Here is a 14,441-nt window from a genome sequence, read left to right as displayed (position 1 = left end):
AAAAGCAGGCAAAAATGGGGCAGATCTAAAGTGTAACTTTTATGGGGATAGTGGCAACACTGTCTTGTTTGAAGCATGGGCCTTTGTATGTTTTTCTGAGAACATCTGTGGCTCACTGAGCCTGTTTTCTTCTCAAAAGCTTTCTTGTAACACATGTGTCTCTTCCAGATTTCCTGGAAATTGCCCCGGTATTAACTGCATATTTTTTGTCAAATTTGTATAAAATCATAAATGCTTTCATAAATAATGGGGAGGGATCAAATACAAGAAATAAAAGCCTGAGCTTACAAGCTTGAAGTAGATACTTTCAATCCATCCTGGGTTTTGTATGTTTCTTGATGGATTAAAAGCGACAAGCACAGTCCTTAACTTGCTGCATGTGAGCTTCCCTCCGACTCCTTATGGCTTAGAGGGCTACACCTCACACCTGACCCTACAGCCCCTTTGCTTTTCTGCTGCTGTAGAAATTAATAGTAGCAATCAGTGGCTGTGTTGTCATTAGTGCAGGTTACTGTTACTTCTCATTTTATGATGTATTTTACAAAGGTATGGCTGCTTGTGGTCTCAGTCTTCTTGAGAAAAATGCCAGTGTCTTTTACTGTGAGTTTCTCTTTCAAAAAAAAAAAAAATTAAATATGCTTTTCAGATCTTTATATCTAAATGAAAACTAAGGGCAGTATTTCCTTCTTAACACAGTTTTTCAGAAAATATTTCTCAGACTGAAAGTGGAAAAATGAGTGTGTGTGCACAGAGGAACGTGGAGGGCATGAGGGTGCACATTCCAGATTGCCTGTGCTGGTGTGGTGATGCAAAGCAGCTGTGAGTTGAATTAACTGGCCCTTGTGCTGTGCAGGCAGCCTGCTCCTGCCTCTGGTCCCAAAAATATTGCTTGGTTTGATACCATGTGGCTTCAGCTCTTCAAAAATGTAATGTTGTGCTCACTGTGGGTGCATTATTCAGAACTCTTAATTTTGATTTTTTTTTTTTTTTTAAATTTGCATTGGAGAATTTCCTGTGTTCAGATTAGCATTAATGGTTGAAAATGTGTGTTGGTAGCTCAGGGCTTTTTTTATTAAATTATTTATGTGTATATGTAAGATATACATGTATGTATATGAAATTCTTGCTTAAGGGATAAATTAAATCATTAAATGTTTTGAATTTGGATTTTCACGTATGGAAATAATCAGAAAGCTAGACTTTTTCTCATACTGTTCATTAGCAATACATAACCTGAGTCAAGTGTCAGTGATAGAGAGTTTCTGTGGGGTGGTTCTGCTCTCTGAGTCTTGGAAATGTGTTTCCTGAGTTCAGGAGAGGAAATGAGTGGCAGCTGATCAAATACTGTCACCAACCATCTCATCATGGGAAATGCTTTTTGACTGGATTTGGAGCAGTGTTACCATGGCTAGCATCATAGAAACTGCTGTAGAAAACCTCATGTCATTACAGTTTGGTTTTGTCTTTACAGTTGAAGTGATGTTTTGTTGTCGCTGTGCTTACTAAATGACAAAGTTAGGCAATTTCTGTTTGATCTTCTTTCAGAGGTACTGTGGCACTGGTGCATGTTCAGATTAACAGCACTAAAACCACTGGGGTTGCTCTTTATTTATGGGCTATAAAAAGTATAAATAGAAAGCAGATTTATGTCATCTTGCCTATTGAACATGTCCTATTGTCCCCCTAAGCTTATGAAATCCTCTGATCACAAAATTCTGGCCTGTAAACTGAGGAAAAAGGTTGTGCAATTATATTATGTTGCTTTTAACAAATTACATTTTATTTCATACCAAGGGATAAAGAAGATATTTACCTTGAGTTGTATAATTATCTCAACTCCCAATTTAGTTGGACTAGGAGGGTAACAGGGAGCCAATGAGCCCCTGGTGGGTCTGCTCCACCGTCCCCTTACACCCCTCCTCCTATGCAGGGCTGGGAAGACTTTCTGGGGTTTTGAAATAACGTGCAGTAATTTAAATACTTGGCCTTCAGCAAAATGAATATTGCAGTTGTTATATCTGGGCAGTTAATATCTCATAAGTAATGATAATAAATTAATGAAATTTTGTGTATCGAATTACTGCCAAAATAAATTGAGATTCTGTGAGGAAAAAGGATATCCAGAGCAGAAGCAAAACCCAGCTCATTATAACCCCACCAGGATACTGGTCTTTCCCAAACACTGAAAAGGTGGTATGTCGACTCATTGCTTCAGTAGCCAGGAGCTGCAGAGTATATATCTGAATGAATGTGTATTTTAATGTCTGTGGGGAGATTAATGTGTGTTTAGAAACTGTACATAGGAGAAGTCATTGACCACGAGGTGGACAGGAAAGTGCTGAAACAACCTCTAAACAATCCCAGATACCTGTTCTGAGCTTGCTACTCAGCTTGAGCTCTTTTTGGTTTCCTTGGGACTTAAGGCCTTTCATGTCTCCTCCCGATGTCATAGTGTCTTGACTAGCAAGAGCTTCTGCTTTTGCTCTGACAGCATTTTCGTAAACAAAGCCCGTACAGTGGCTTCATGCAGCAATAACTGTCTGGATGGCACTCTGTTACGAATGAGTGTTTGAGATCGCTTTAAAAATCATCGGCAAGGGTATCAGCAAAAGCCAGATTTAATATTAAGCGACAGCATGACAAAGTTCATTGGCAAGATTCACTCTACCACTTACAGGACAGTTAAGGCACAACAAGGGAAAACAAGCAACAACAAAACCAAACAAAATCCAGGCAATCAAAACAGAAATGAACTGACAACTATCTAGGGGGGGTGTGTGTTTAGATGCTTGTGATAAAAGAGAGTGAGGGCAAGGATGGCCTAAAATATCCCTTAACAGCACTCAAGCTTAACGGTACTTTAACTTATACCTTAAACCTAATAATTTAACAAAGGAACAACACTTAATTTATACCTAACTTAAACTTAATTTATAACTTAACCATGACAATTTAACAGAGGAATAACACTTAATAGCATTTAACCTAACTGTAACTTTGAAGTTATACATAGCAACTTAGCAACAGATCAATACTTAGCAGTATTTAAGTAAGGTTAAGTTGTAAGTCAGGCTTACTTACAGGCCTAACTCACTTCAATATCCAAGGTACTTAAACATCTAAGAAAGCAGCATTTCTCTCGGATTTGCTGTAGCATATGCGTATGTGCATGCACACAGATATAGAGAGTCAGTGCAAATAAGGTACCTGTGAAAAATTCCCCTCAGAGGTCAGTGAAATACTTGCTTCGAATGCCCTGCATCTCCTGATGGGTGAAGGGTTGAGCCTCAAGGAATGGGGCTGTAAGTCCAAGACTCATTGTTTGGCAATCCTCCCAGTTTGGCGAACATGAGAGTTCACTGGCTCTGAGAGGCCCCGCTCAGAGGGAGATCACTGGTTGCAGCCCAGAAGAGCTCAAAGGACTCTGCTTATAGGGCTGCAGGCGAGTGGGCTTTAGCCATAACAATGTTTCATCCTGGGCACTTTGGGTCGGCACTTTCTTTTAAAGCGTGAAAACAGGAACATTTTGCCATTCACGTAAGAAAAAAATTTCCAAGGCTATTCCTAAGGAAAACAGGAGCTCATCAGCAGTTCCTGGGAGCAGACTGTTTCTGATAAGCTTGGGAAGAGCTGAACCCAGGTGCTGTTTTCAAGGCTGAGGCCTAAGGAGCATTTCTCAGATCGCTGTGTGGCCTGGAAAGGGGGTGGAGGAGAATGCACCACCACACATCCTGATAAAACCTGGAAAGCTGAAAACCCTCACAGGTGACTACAGACCTGTTAGCCCAACCTCAGAAATTACACTACTTTGAAGTAAACGATTTTATGGTAAATCTGAGAGGAATACAGTGCAACCGAGGTGCATCACAGAGGTGCATGGAGGGATTTCTCTAAAGCGAGGAAATGCAAGTCTTACCCATTTGGACACCTAGGGAAGTATTTTACATAGTGCTTACATGTGAAGTTATTACTTTTCCTGAAGGATGTAGGTTGAGGCTGGAAAAAAAAGGCTCGTTTAGCTGCAGGCTAAGACATGCTGGCAGAGCAAGTTCTGTCCCTTGTGCTCTCCAGTTACTATGTTGGTCCATGTTACCGAGAGCAACTGCTGCACCACTTTACAGAGTGCAGAAATATGGGTAGTGTGACCTTCATGTACTTCCAGTGTCACTCTTGGTCAGTTAATTAACTTTTAAAATTAGATTTCTATCATGCAAATAGTATTGCTGCTGTTTGCAGAAAATTTGCCTCACAGCTCCAGCCTTCCCCTAATGGATAGTCAGAAATGGCCAGAAGGAATCATGTTTTAATGTCATCTTTTCACAAGTCAACAGTTTTCTAAATAATAACATATTTGTGAGGTTGGAAATATGACAGCACATTAAAGCTCCTTCACAACTGGTCTTCCTCCTCCTTTAATACTCTTGCTACTACTAATAATAGTAATAATGTGAAATGCATTACCTTCCTTATAGCAGCGTAAAAATAGGCAAAAAATTGCCTTTTCTACATTTGTTATAACTTGTGAAAAATAATGAGGCCCATCTGATGCCTTAAATTGTTGGTTTATGGCATTTGTTCTGCATACTTCCCAGTTTGTTTTTCTTAGGCAGGATGCTCTTAAAGCCTTGCTTTTTATTAAGCAGCCAAGTATTGTATGCAAAATGGTTCCTTGGGTTTCTTTTCCCATTATACATTGCCTTTCTTTGTTGAAGAGAATTTTTTTTTTATTTTCATTTTTGAGTTACAGCATTCGGGTAAGGCTACAGCATCTCCATGTTTGTTCAACTGCTTCCTGGAATTTTGTTTAATTTCATGGACTCATTTTTCCTATTCAGAAATATTATACTTGAAAAATATAGTCTTAAAAGCTGTTATGAGATGAGCATTATTTAATAGACTCCTTTAGGTTTGTTTTCTGGTTGGTTGGCGAGTTTGGTTTTTCTCCACAACTGAGTAACATGATTCATGGAATATAAGTGTAATTTTATTTCATTTTGTTCTTCCTTGTTGAATTCTTCTAGAATCCCCAATAAATAGGCAATTTAAAAACTTAGCAGCGCATCTGTCTGTGAGTTGTATATTTTACTTTGTATATAGAATTGAACTTATCTTCTTTAAACCTTTCCCTATGTCATAATAAACACTTGGTGCCTCCTACCATCTTCTTTTTAGTCATTCTCTTGTGAAGCTTTTAGGACAAAGCCAAGTGAACTAAAAGTTTATCTGTTGCCAGATAAGCATTTTGTTTTTTAATTAGAAAAATAGAGACCAGATGGGTATCAGACCTTGTGACAAGTGTGTGTATTTTAAATCAGTATTCCAAACAGTAATTGAGGATGCCTATTGCTGTGAAAGATTGTGAAAGTGCATCAACTTCCCAGCATAAATATAAGTTTCAAGAGAATGACTTGATATTTTTGCTCAAAAAATAAAATGTTCTTTTATCAGTTTTGTGGCAAGCCCACTAGCTAATAGCTTGCAAATTATTGTCTGAGCTGTGTCCCTTACCATCTTGTCGTCTTAACAATTGCATTTGCAAACAAGGATGAGCTCAAGTGTAAAGCATGCCTCACAACTCATCGAAATATGAAGAGCCTACAGGGCTTTACAATTTTCTTTTGGCTTGAGATTGGATTTTATTTTTGTGTGCTATTTGCTACTAGAAGTGTTTAGCTTGTCAAAAATCTCCACTACGAATAAGTCATATTTCTATTATTCTATTTCCCATTTCATTAATGGGCATAATATATTTGTACATATTATGACATTTGACCTATCTTTTAGGAGAATGAGGGATTATCATGGCAGACATTATATCTGAGCTGCTTAATTTATTTTTGGCCTTTGATTATTTGGCACATTATGAGGTGTTAATTTTTGCACTCATTGAAATGTGTAAGGAGATTCATGGTAACTTTAACCAAATCTGTAGAAATATGACTTTACACTTGTCTGACAGTACACGGCAGCTGTTCTGGATATTCTAGACTGTGCAAATGTCCAAGAGACTTGAAAGACTTAAAAGCTTGCTTCAAAACAGTTGTGACAGGAATGTGATTTCAGTGCTTTTGTTATAGGTTCTTTAAACCCTGCCACTCCAAACTCTCTGAACAGGAGTGATAACAAAGCTATAAAACTCTTTGTCTGGATTTTTGGATCCTGATCCTCTAAATTTAAAAACAAACATGAATGCTCTTTGAAAACCATTTTTTTTTGCCCTGTTTTAGGACTGTATTTGGTATGTCACAATATCCTGTTCAGGGCTTTGTTGAGTATGTCGCAATATCCTGTTTTCCATATGGATGCGTGTACTACAGACCTTCCCTGCCTAAACAGATCCTTTTGCTGTGAAAAACAGCAGCTAAGAAGTCTCATGAAAATATCTGGGGTCTGCTGTGAAATTCTTTGTTTGCTTGTTTTAATTCAAATGGAGATCATAAGATTTCAGAAAGGTCTTGCTGTTCTTTTTGATAAAAAGTAAAAGCTGTAATTGAGGTGTTAATTTCTCAGTATTGCTAAATACGATACGTATTTAATACTTTTGCAGAGTATTTCAGATATTCTGTGGTTAGTACTTTAGGAAAAGTATATCTTAAGGCAGTTTGGGATACTTTTGGTTCAGTTGGGCCTACTTTTCTAGTATTAAATCATTGAATTTCATTGAAAGCCAAAAATCTAATTACAGGCATCACCTGAACTGTAAAAACACAAAGCTGCTCTGGTAATTTGTTCTGTAAAACATTTGTTCTGTAAGACATGTAAAACTTAGATTCTTTTATGTAGCTGCCTTTTACCTGGCAACAAGGTGGTTCAAGTTGGTTTTTTTGAATTTTTTTTTTCTTTGTGAACCTTAAATTGAAATTATTCTAAAGACTCAGAGAAGGTTAAATGCTTTACCCTCTGTTTTTCTTAGTCATATAATTGCATTAATTTCAGAACTTGACTCTGAATAGGTAACTGGAAATTCCTTATACAGAAGTTTTTTTTATGCCTTCTAAAGTCTAGCACATTGTGAAATTAAAAAAAAAAATGAAAAAGCCAGTATAGTTTTTACCTTGCAGGGTAGCGGGGGGAGGTGGGGGAAAGAGATGAAGTTTTGTGTGATTGAAACGATGAAAACCTCATTTAAAACAAATTAAGGAGTATTTTGCTGAACTGATTTATTTCTCTACAGCAGAACTTGGCTTAACCTTTTATTTCTCTTGCAAGAATGGGTTTGAGTGTAATTTAAACTGTCAAATGACATTTATCAAATGATGGTTTTGCCCTGTAACAGGCAAATGTATTCCACAAAATTGATTAGCTGCTGACCTCATCCACCCTTTTCAGACCCTTCAAGGTAGATTTCAAAGAGTTGTAAAATAATCACTTCGCTTGCAGTTTATACTTCAGCACAAGGCGTTTACTGTCCTGGTAGCAATACCTCAGTGTGTTCCACATCTGGGAAGGAGAGGATGTAAATGCCTGCTGATAGCGCTGCCTGTCACCACTCGGCCTGTTGTGCTTAACCTAAACCTCTACTCCTTACAAAATAGGAACAGCTTTGGAAATGGCTTTTTACAATAGAATGAGTAAGTTTAAGAAACTTTATCTTCTGGGTGATTGTGCTCTAGTGATCAGGAAAATACTCTTGTTTGGTAAGATCTGCAGTGTGTTCAGTATCAAGGTGGTGCTGGAAGAATGAGAAATAATAATCTCCTAAATGTAAAATTTTATACCCCAAAGACTTTTCCTCCCTTGTGTTCTTATTCTGCAGCCTTGTTTAGTAAGACCAATTCATTAGAAGCCCAATAGACTTGCTTTCATAAGCATTAACCTACCAGTAAATGAATTAACTGAGCCATTGAGGAAGTCTGTGGCCTGTTCAAAATGGTGAGTTTGTGTCTGAACCAAAAATATTGTTTCATATTTTTTCTCTTCAGATTTCTGTGCAAGTTTCTTTGCCAAAGAAGCTGTGATGCAGAAAGTAGAACCATGAACACAAAAATCTCAGAACTGCTGCTGGTGTTAAAAGTTCAGTTCTATTTTTAGACCCCAATAATTTCTTTCTTCCGAAGAAGTCTCTACCACTCCCACTTCTTCCAAAATCAGTGTTTAAAAATACACAAATTTGTGAAAAATGAACTTGACTTTCTCTTAGAGTAACAAACCAGTTGTAGCTTGTTTGTCTCAGCTGATGAGACTGGTGTGAATTAGCTTTCAGTACAGAAATAGAGCTGGGAGATAAACAGCTGAAAAGAAAGTAGCGCTTCCACAACTTCTGCCACATCCAGCATCAGGAGCAGCAGGGATTTTCCTGTGTGTGAAACTGCCAAGAGCTGTAACTGCGATTGAGGCGTTTTATCAGGCTGTTCGGTGTGAAAACACCTCGTCCCTCCATAGTTTCAGCGAGTCTGGCGGGCTGATATGTTAAATTAAAAGCAAACATGTATCTATCTATATATATCTATACAGTATCTATGCTGTATACTAAAGCTGGAACATTAAATGTGAAAAACTCCATAGAGGATGGAGGCTTTAAATAATAAGAGGGTTTCAAAAGAAACCGGTAGGCATTGCTAAGTAATCTCAGTGTGATTTGTGGTCAGTGGGAGATTAAATTTTGGATGTTGTGCATGGCTTCTTTGGGTTTTTTATGGGGTTGTTTTTCGTTGGTTGGTCGGTCAGTTGGTTGATTTGGGTTTTTTAATGAGTAATACCAGCTGTAATGTGTTACATAGGTTTCTTGCTATAGGATCATAGCAATAGGCATCAGCTTGTATCTGTTGGAGAACAGGATTATTGTTCTGACTCCTCTAGCTAAACATGTAATATGTGCTGTAAATTGCCTTTATTATATGCTGTTTAAATATCTCATTGTCTGCTTTGCATACAAGCAATTTATTGCTGCTTATGTTCTGACAGAATGAAAACTAATGCTTAATTATGCATTGCCTTAGTAATGTGGTGTTTAAGGTGAATGTATCTGAATTAAATAAGGGCCATTAATAATGCCTAACAATTTATGATATATTCATTTCTTGATTTCAAATCATATAAATTAGAGAAGCTTATTTGAAATGTCACCAATATAAGATGGCTTTGTGGGAACACCTCTCTGTGTGCTAATTTCAGAATCATTACCAGCTGAGTCTTACTATTTATTCAATGTCCAGTAGGCTTTTATTATTCCCTTATTTGCAGTTTAATTACACCCTCTGTTTTCCTGACAGTGTGAATTCAATCCTAAACCTGCAGGAGCAAAATGAGTTGCAATCAGTTGGTTTTTGCTTGAAAGCTTCTTTTTGCTTTGGCTGCCTCCCATGACTGAGCGACCACTCTGAGCCACAGGTTTTTTTGTATGTGTGTTTAAAGGGGCAATGGCAGTCTAAGGCTTTTAAAATTCTTCTGTCCTAAAGCTTGTAAGTTGTTGGGAGATGTTTCCAACTCACATAACCACCTGTGTTTATACTAATATCACAGAAGATACTGAATTAATTACTTAAAGGAAGATTTCTGGGTCGCTTATTAATATTGTGAGTGCATGAGTTTAGAAATGTTATTAATGCACGAAGTGTTTATACATAATATGCATGGTTACTGTGCAACTAAAATTTTAGTCATTCATATTTAAAACAGTACATTCTCTAAGGCTATTATATGGGATTTAAATTCCTCAAAGATACAGCAAGCATTGTCCATTTCAAAAAGGACAAAGTGCAGCAAAATTTTGCATTGGCAACAATAATTCAAGGCAGTTAAAGGATGCAGGTTGCAGGACTAAAAGAATTTTCCTTTTCAGTATGATGCATGTGCATTTATTCTAGAGATGCTGTACATGTGGGTTCTCAGAAGTAATTGTAGTTAAATGAATGTTTGTCCAGTGAGCTCTTTTTGCTTCATTTATGCTTTGCAATTATCTCTTGTGGGGAAATTGTTTCTTCCTTATGATTTTATTACATTCAAAAGCACTCCTTAGAGGAAAATGGGTATTTCTTATTTCTTAGGTAATTATTACAGCTATTGTTACACAGTTTCTGTTGTAATTGGAGTACTGAACTTTCATCCTTGCACACACATCTCATTTGCTATTGCTAAGGGAAATAGTGAATATGCTATATATAGTAAGTATAACTGTATTTAATGGGTAACATAATACTTGTCAAAGGTATCACATGCATTTTAACACATTTTCTGTTGTGCTTAACTTTCAAACTCAGAAAAAGAAGCAAAATACTCATTTGAGATAAGTTGGCAGACTCCAAATGTTTTCTTTGCATTTCATATTGTGTCTTTCAGATGTGACTGTTTCTTCACACAGTGATGGCAAAGTAGAGAATTGATCCCTCTGACCTTTCCCCTTTTCTTTTAGCTTTTCAAGAGCCTGGGGGGGGGGGGGGGCGTGTCATGGATATTGTTTCTTCTGTCTTCCCCCCCCACAACATGGTTCCAGTTTCCACCAAGATCTAATGACACGGGTATTCCGTTCTGTCTTGTGCGCATTTTCCAGTCTGGCCTCATCAAATTTATCCAAAAATGTGCTATTGCACAAAGAACCAGACCTTATACTTGAAAGGTATAAATTAATTTTAAAAGGTTTAAATTAATTAATGGCCTGTACTGCTGGGATATGCCATTACTCAGCTGGTGTGCTATACCAAAGGTCATCTCTGCTGTGTGTTCATCACCTGCTTTTTTTATTTTCCTATTCTGCTAGAAAGGAATTCCCAAAAATATTAGAGAATTTACTTCTACTTACCTCAGAGTTGGATGAATCTTAAAAAGCACCCCGAAAAATTCACTCCTCCTGTAAAAAAACCCGAACTGTCAAACCTTCTGTTAGTGTGCATTTTTCTGCTTGACTGGGGAGTGGGGAAGAATATACATTCACATCTTGTAGGGAACTTCATAGGAGAAGTATTTGGGGATTTTTTCCTAAAATCAAAGAATCCCCGAAGTGTGCACATACCAAGGCTTTTTCATTCCACTGTGTAGATGATGCTTATAAGGCCTACAGGCACAAGTAAAACTGTGCCATCATACAGCACAAATTTAAATATCCACAGCATGAAAACTAATATATAGATGTATGCAGAGAAACTTTATATCAGCAAATTAAGAAAGCGAGTACACATAAAAATTTGATCAATGCAGTTTTGTTAATCTAAAATGTAAATTTGCAAGTGAACTTTCTGTTGTTGTAGATAGTTGAAGATATTTGAATTCAGCATTTTTTGACAGTATTCAGCAGAAGGTGTTCTTGGGATCCCTTTGATCTGGATTGTGTATGCATGTAGGTTTCTGCTACTCTTCGTTCAAGTGTGAAATTTGTTGTGTGATCTGGCAATCTGAAAGAGATGGTAATTCTGTAAAACAAATTCAGAATTTCATATCTCCGTAATGTATCTACATGTCCCTAGTTTTATTGGTACAGCAGCTAGACTGGTTCTGCAGACTTGTGGCTTCAGGGTGAGATTGATGTGCGGCGGTATCAACTTCAGTAAAGAGCATGTATGTTGGATGTAGTGATTTTTCAATCAGTGTTTTGTTATTTTGTTATATTTAATGATGTGTCATCATGATTTGTTAGGCTTGTACAGCTGTGTTTTCAAAAATTTATTGGAGTTTCCTCTTTCTCTCCCTTTGGAGTGGGGAAAGAGTGTTCTCCCTACAACTCCAAGGAGTGGAGCACTTTGAGCTAATCCCAGACATCTTTCTCTTTCCTTTCTCTGCTCTGGTTATAGCTGCCATGCTTCTGTCTAGACCTTTTCAGGGCTTTCCAAAGAAGTGTTCTGTAAAATTCAACAGATCTTAGCAGTTTTCATGTAGGTTGCAAGGATCTGAATGATAAAAATTGAGACATGGCAGGGAACAGTACTGAGGCTGTAAAGTATTGAAAGGTAAGGAGACCACCTGACCTGCCTGCCTGTATTGGTTTCTTTCTTCTGCTTAAGAGTTAGAAGACTCTTCACTCTTCCCTTATTTTGTTTAACTTCAGTTCTGCTAAAGGTCGTACTTGCAGGGAGTGCAGTTTTTTCTCCTCCAGTATTTTTAACCTATAGCTGCTTCAGTGATGGTTTCTCCAAAAGCTTTTCTTAAGCAGGGTAGAATTTATCAGCAATTAACATCTTCCTAGTTGAAAAATAGTGGATAAGCAGTGCTAGGGAGCAGAGGAGCACGCCTCTGTTGCTACATCCAGCCCCAGTGTGCATTTCCATTAACAGAGAGTGGGGCTTCCCTCTAAACCATGTAGAAAACTGCTGAGAAAAAATGTGCTCTGTCTGAGCAAAAGGATTTGACTGGGTAAATTGAGATGCATGACCAGGGTGTAGAGTGCCATAAAAACATGGATAAAATGTGTGTCATGGGTATTTTGTGACTGTTGTTGTAATGAGTATCTCATTCCTGGTTTGGAAGGACCATTGCAAGCTTAAGAATTCTCTGTCTTATATTTATCATGTTTTAGTTAAACTTAAGTAAAGTAAGGGTAGATTAATGCATGCAATACTAAAAACGTGCCAACAAACTAGGTCATGGTAAAGTTGTCTACATTTTATAATAGCAGTGTGGTCAGAAGTAAATTAGAAATGTAAGTGGAAAAATCCTAATCTGGAGAATACTGACCATGTTCATTTCAAAGCTAGAAAGAGGAGGTGGTCCACATAAATGTAAGAAAATAAGGAAAACCTTAGGACTTGCATGCACATCTATTTCTAAGCAAAAATGTACCTATTTAAATGGTTTGGCCAACTTGAACAATCAAAGAAATGCCTGAATACTGTGACTTATGAAAACTCGTCTGAGTTTTGCAGTATTGTAAGCAACAAACCTCTGCTTATTGAGCTGAAAGTATGTGCATTCATGTGGATGTGAAATTTCACTTTGTTTTCTATAAACAGTTCAAGATGCAGGTGTGTAAGATTACTTCATAAGTTGCAGGGGTAAACAGTCATTGGAAATAAAGAAGGTGAATCATCTTTGGAAAGCACAGCTTGACTGACAAAACAAGAACAATGTGTTGGTATAGGAGACCATTTTGCTGACATTGTCGTTGACCTTCCATAAAAAATACACTCCAGGTGTGCTTTCAAGCACTTTTTTTATTTCTGAAACAAGTATAAATATGGAATGCTGTTTCTTTTCTTCCAAAGTGTCACTCTTGAGATTAGTATTTGATCTGGAAAGAATAAAACTGCTTTTGCATTCTTTCATTACTTGCATTCACTCCTGGAACATATACACAAGAAATAGTAGACTTTCAGAATTAAGACACATATGTAGCATCTTCGCAGAGACATCAGCAACTAAATATATTCTGTTTTCTCTAGATCAATGAACTGAGCCATGTTCAAATCCCTGTTATGTTGATGCCAGATGATTTCAAAGCCTACTCAAAGATAAAGGTGGACAATCACCTTTTCAACAAGTAAGTACAAGTAACAATTTTGTGTAGAAGTAGATAGTGGCAGTGATATTTTTATGAAGTACTATGAACTCTGTTATTTTTCAGTGCATGGGACTGAGGTTTTGATGATTAAGTTAATCCTGAGATAAACATAACCATCTGTGCTGTTCTAAAAAGCAACAGCAAAGGCTGCTGGGTAGAATTTTTCCTCCATATGGTTTATTATTGCCTTATGAGTATCTTAGATATTGAAGGTGATCCTTTCTTGGTGTGATTATTTATGGCTGATATAAGCATTTATTTGTGAATTTTTAAAAACATAAATTCATGTGCACGTGCCCTTTATGAAGGGTAGTATTTGAATAAGAATGAGAATCTAAAGGATATATCAAATGTGAATAATGTTCAGCTTTTTATTTTCCATCATACAAAATCATACCAATTATATAGAAGCTTCGAAAGTATTAAGGTCATTTAATGTAATATCTATTGTCTCTTAAAAATAAAATGCCCCATGAGCAGTATGTACAGACGTATAAAACTATTAGTATTGGTTTGTGTATAACCTGAATTTTTTTTCAAGAATATATGTGGAAAAGAAAAATTCTGCTACTTTGTGTCTTCTGCTCTGTGACAAAGGTCAAAATAACTTTTCTCTTGTACAAGTCTAAAATGAACACTAGGATATTAAAACTAGTTCTGTATTGAACAAGTCAAATTTTCTTGAGGTTTTGGCACTGTTATTACTTTTTGGTGTCACAGATGGTATAGTAATTCTTGTATAATCCAATCTAATATTCCACCTTTGAAGTAAGTTTAGGGCAGTGGGAAAGCATTCTCTTCTGCTTTTGAGTCCATGTTTCAGAATTGTCAAAATACGATTTGTGTTCATTTCATCATTGTTGTAGTTCCTTAGCTACAACATAATGATGTTATAGCAAGCTAATAAACATTCATTAAATATTGTGAAGAAAAACAAAATAACCCAATCTCACTGAAAAAAGGAAAGCATTAGAAGAGATTATAAGAGGATTGTTACCCTCAGCTTTCTATGAAC

At 36.9% G+C, this 14,441-nt stretch overlaps 1 protein-coding gene across 2 annotated transcripts in view; it reads left to right on the top strand.

Annotated features, from left to right (window-relative positions):
* PIP4K2A (phosphatidylinositol-5-phosphate 4-kinase type 2 alpha) overlaps nucleotides 1–14,441 on the top strand; it is a 106,687-nt gene that overhangs the window by 42,426 nt on the left and 49,820 nt on the right. For both annotated transcript variants that reach the window (XM_042043445.1, XM_042043444.1), the window contains exon 2: nucleotides 13,308–13,405. In XM_042043445.1, coding sequence (XP_041899379.1) covers nucleotides 13,308–13,405 — 98 coding nt within the window. The remainder of the gene's footprint in view (nucleotides 1–13,307; nucleotides 13,406–14,441) is intronic.

Source organism: Corvus kubaryi, unplaced genomic scaffold (assembly GCF_017639235.1).
Source record: "Corvus kubaryi isolate FWS band 111438036 unplaced genomic scaffold, C.kubaryi_AGA036_p1.0 37398, whole genome shotgun sequence".
In the NCBI taxonomy this organism is placed as follows: Eukaryota; Metazoa; Chordata; class Aves; order Passeriformes; family Corvidae; genus Corvus; species Corvus kubaryi.
Note: the sequence above shows the minus strand (reverse complement) of the source record. Positions and strands in the feature narration are given on the sequence as shown.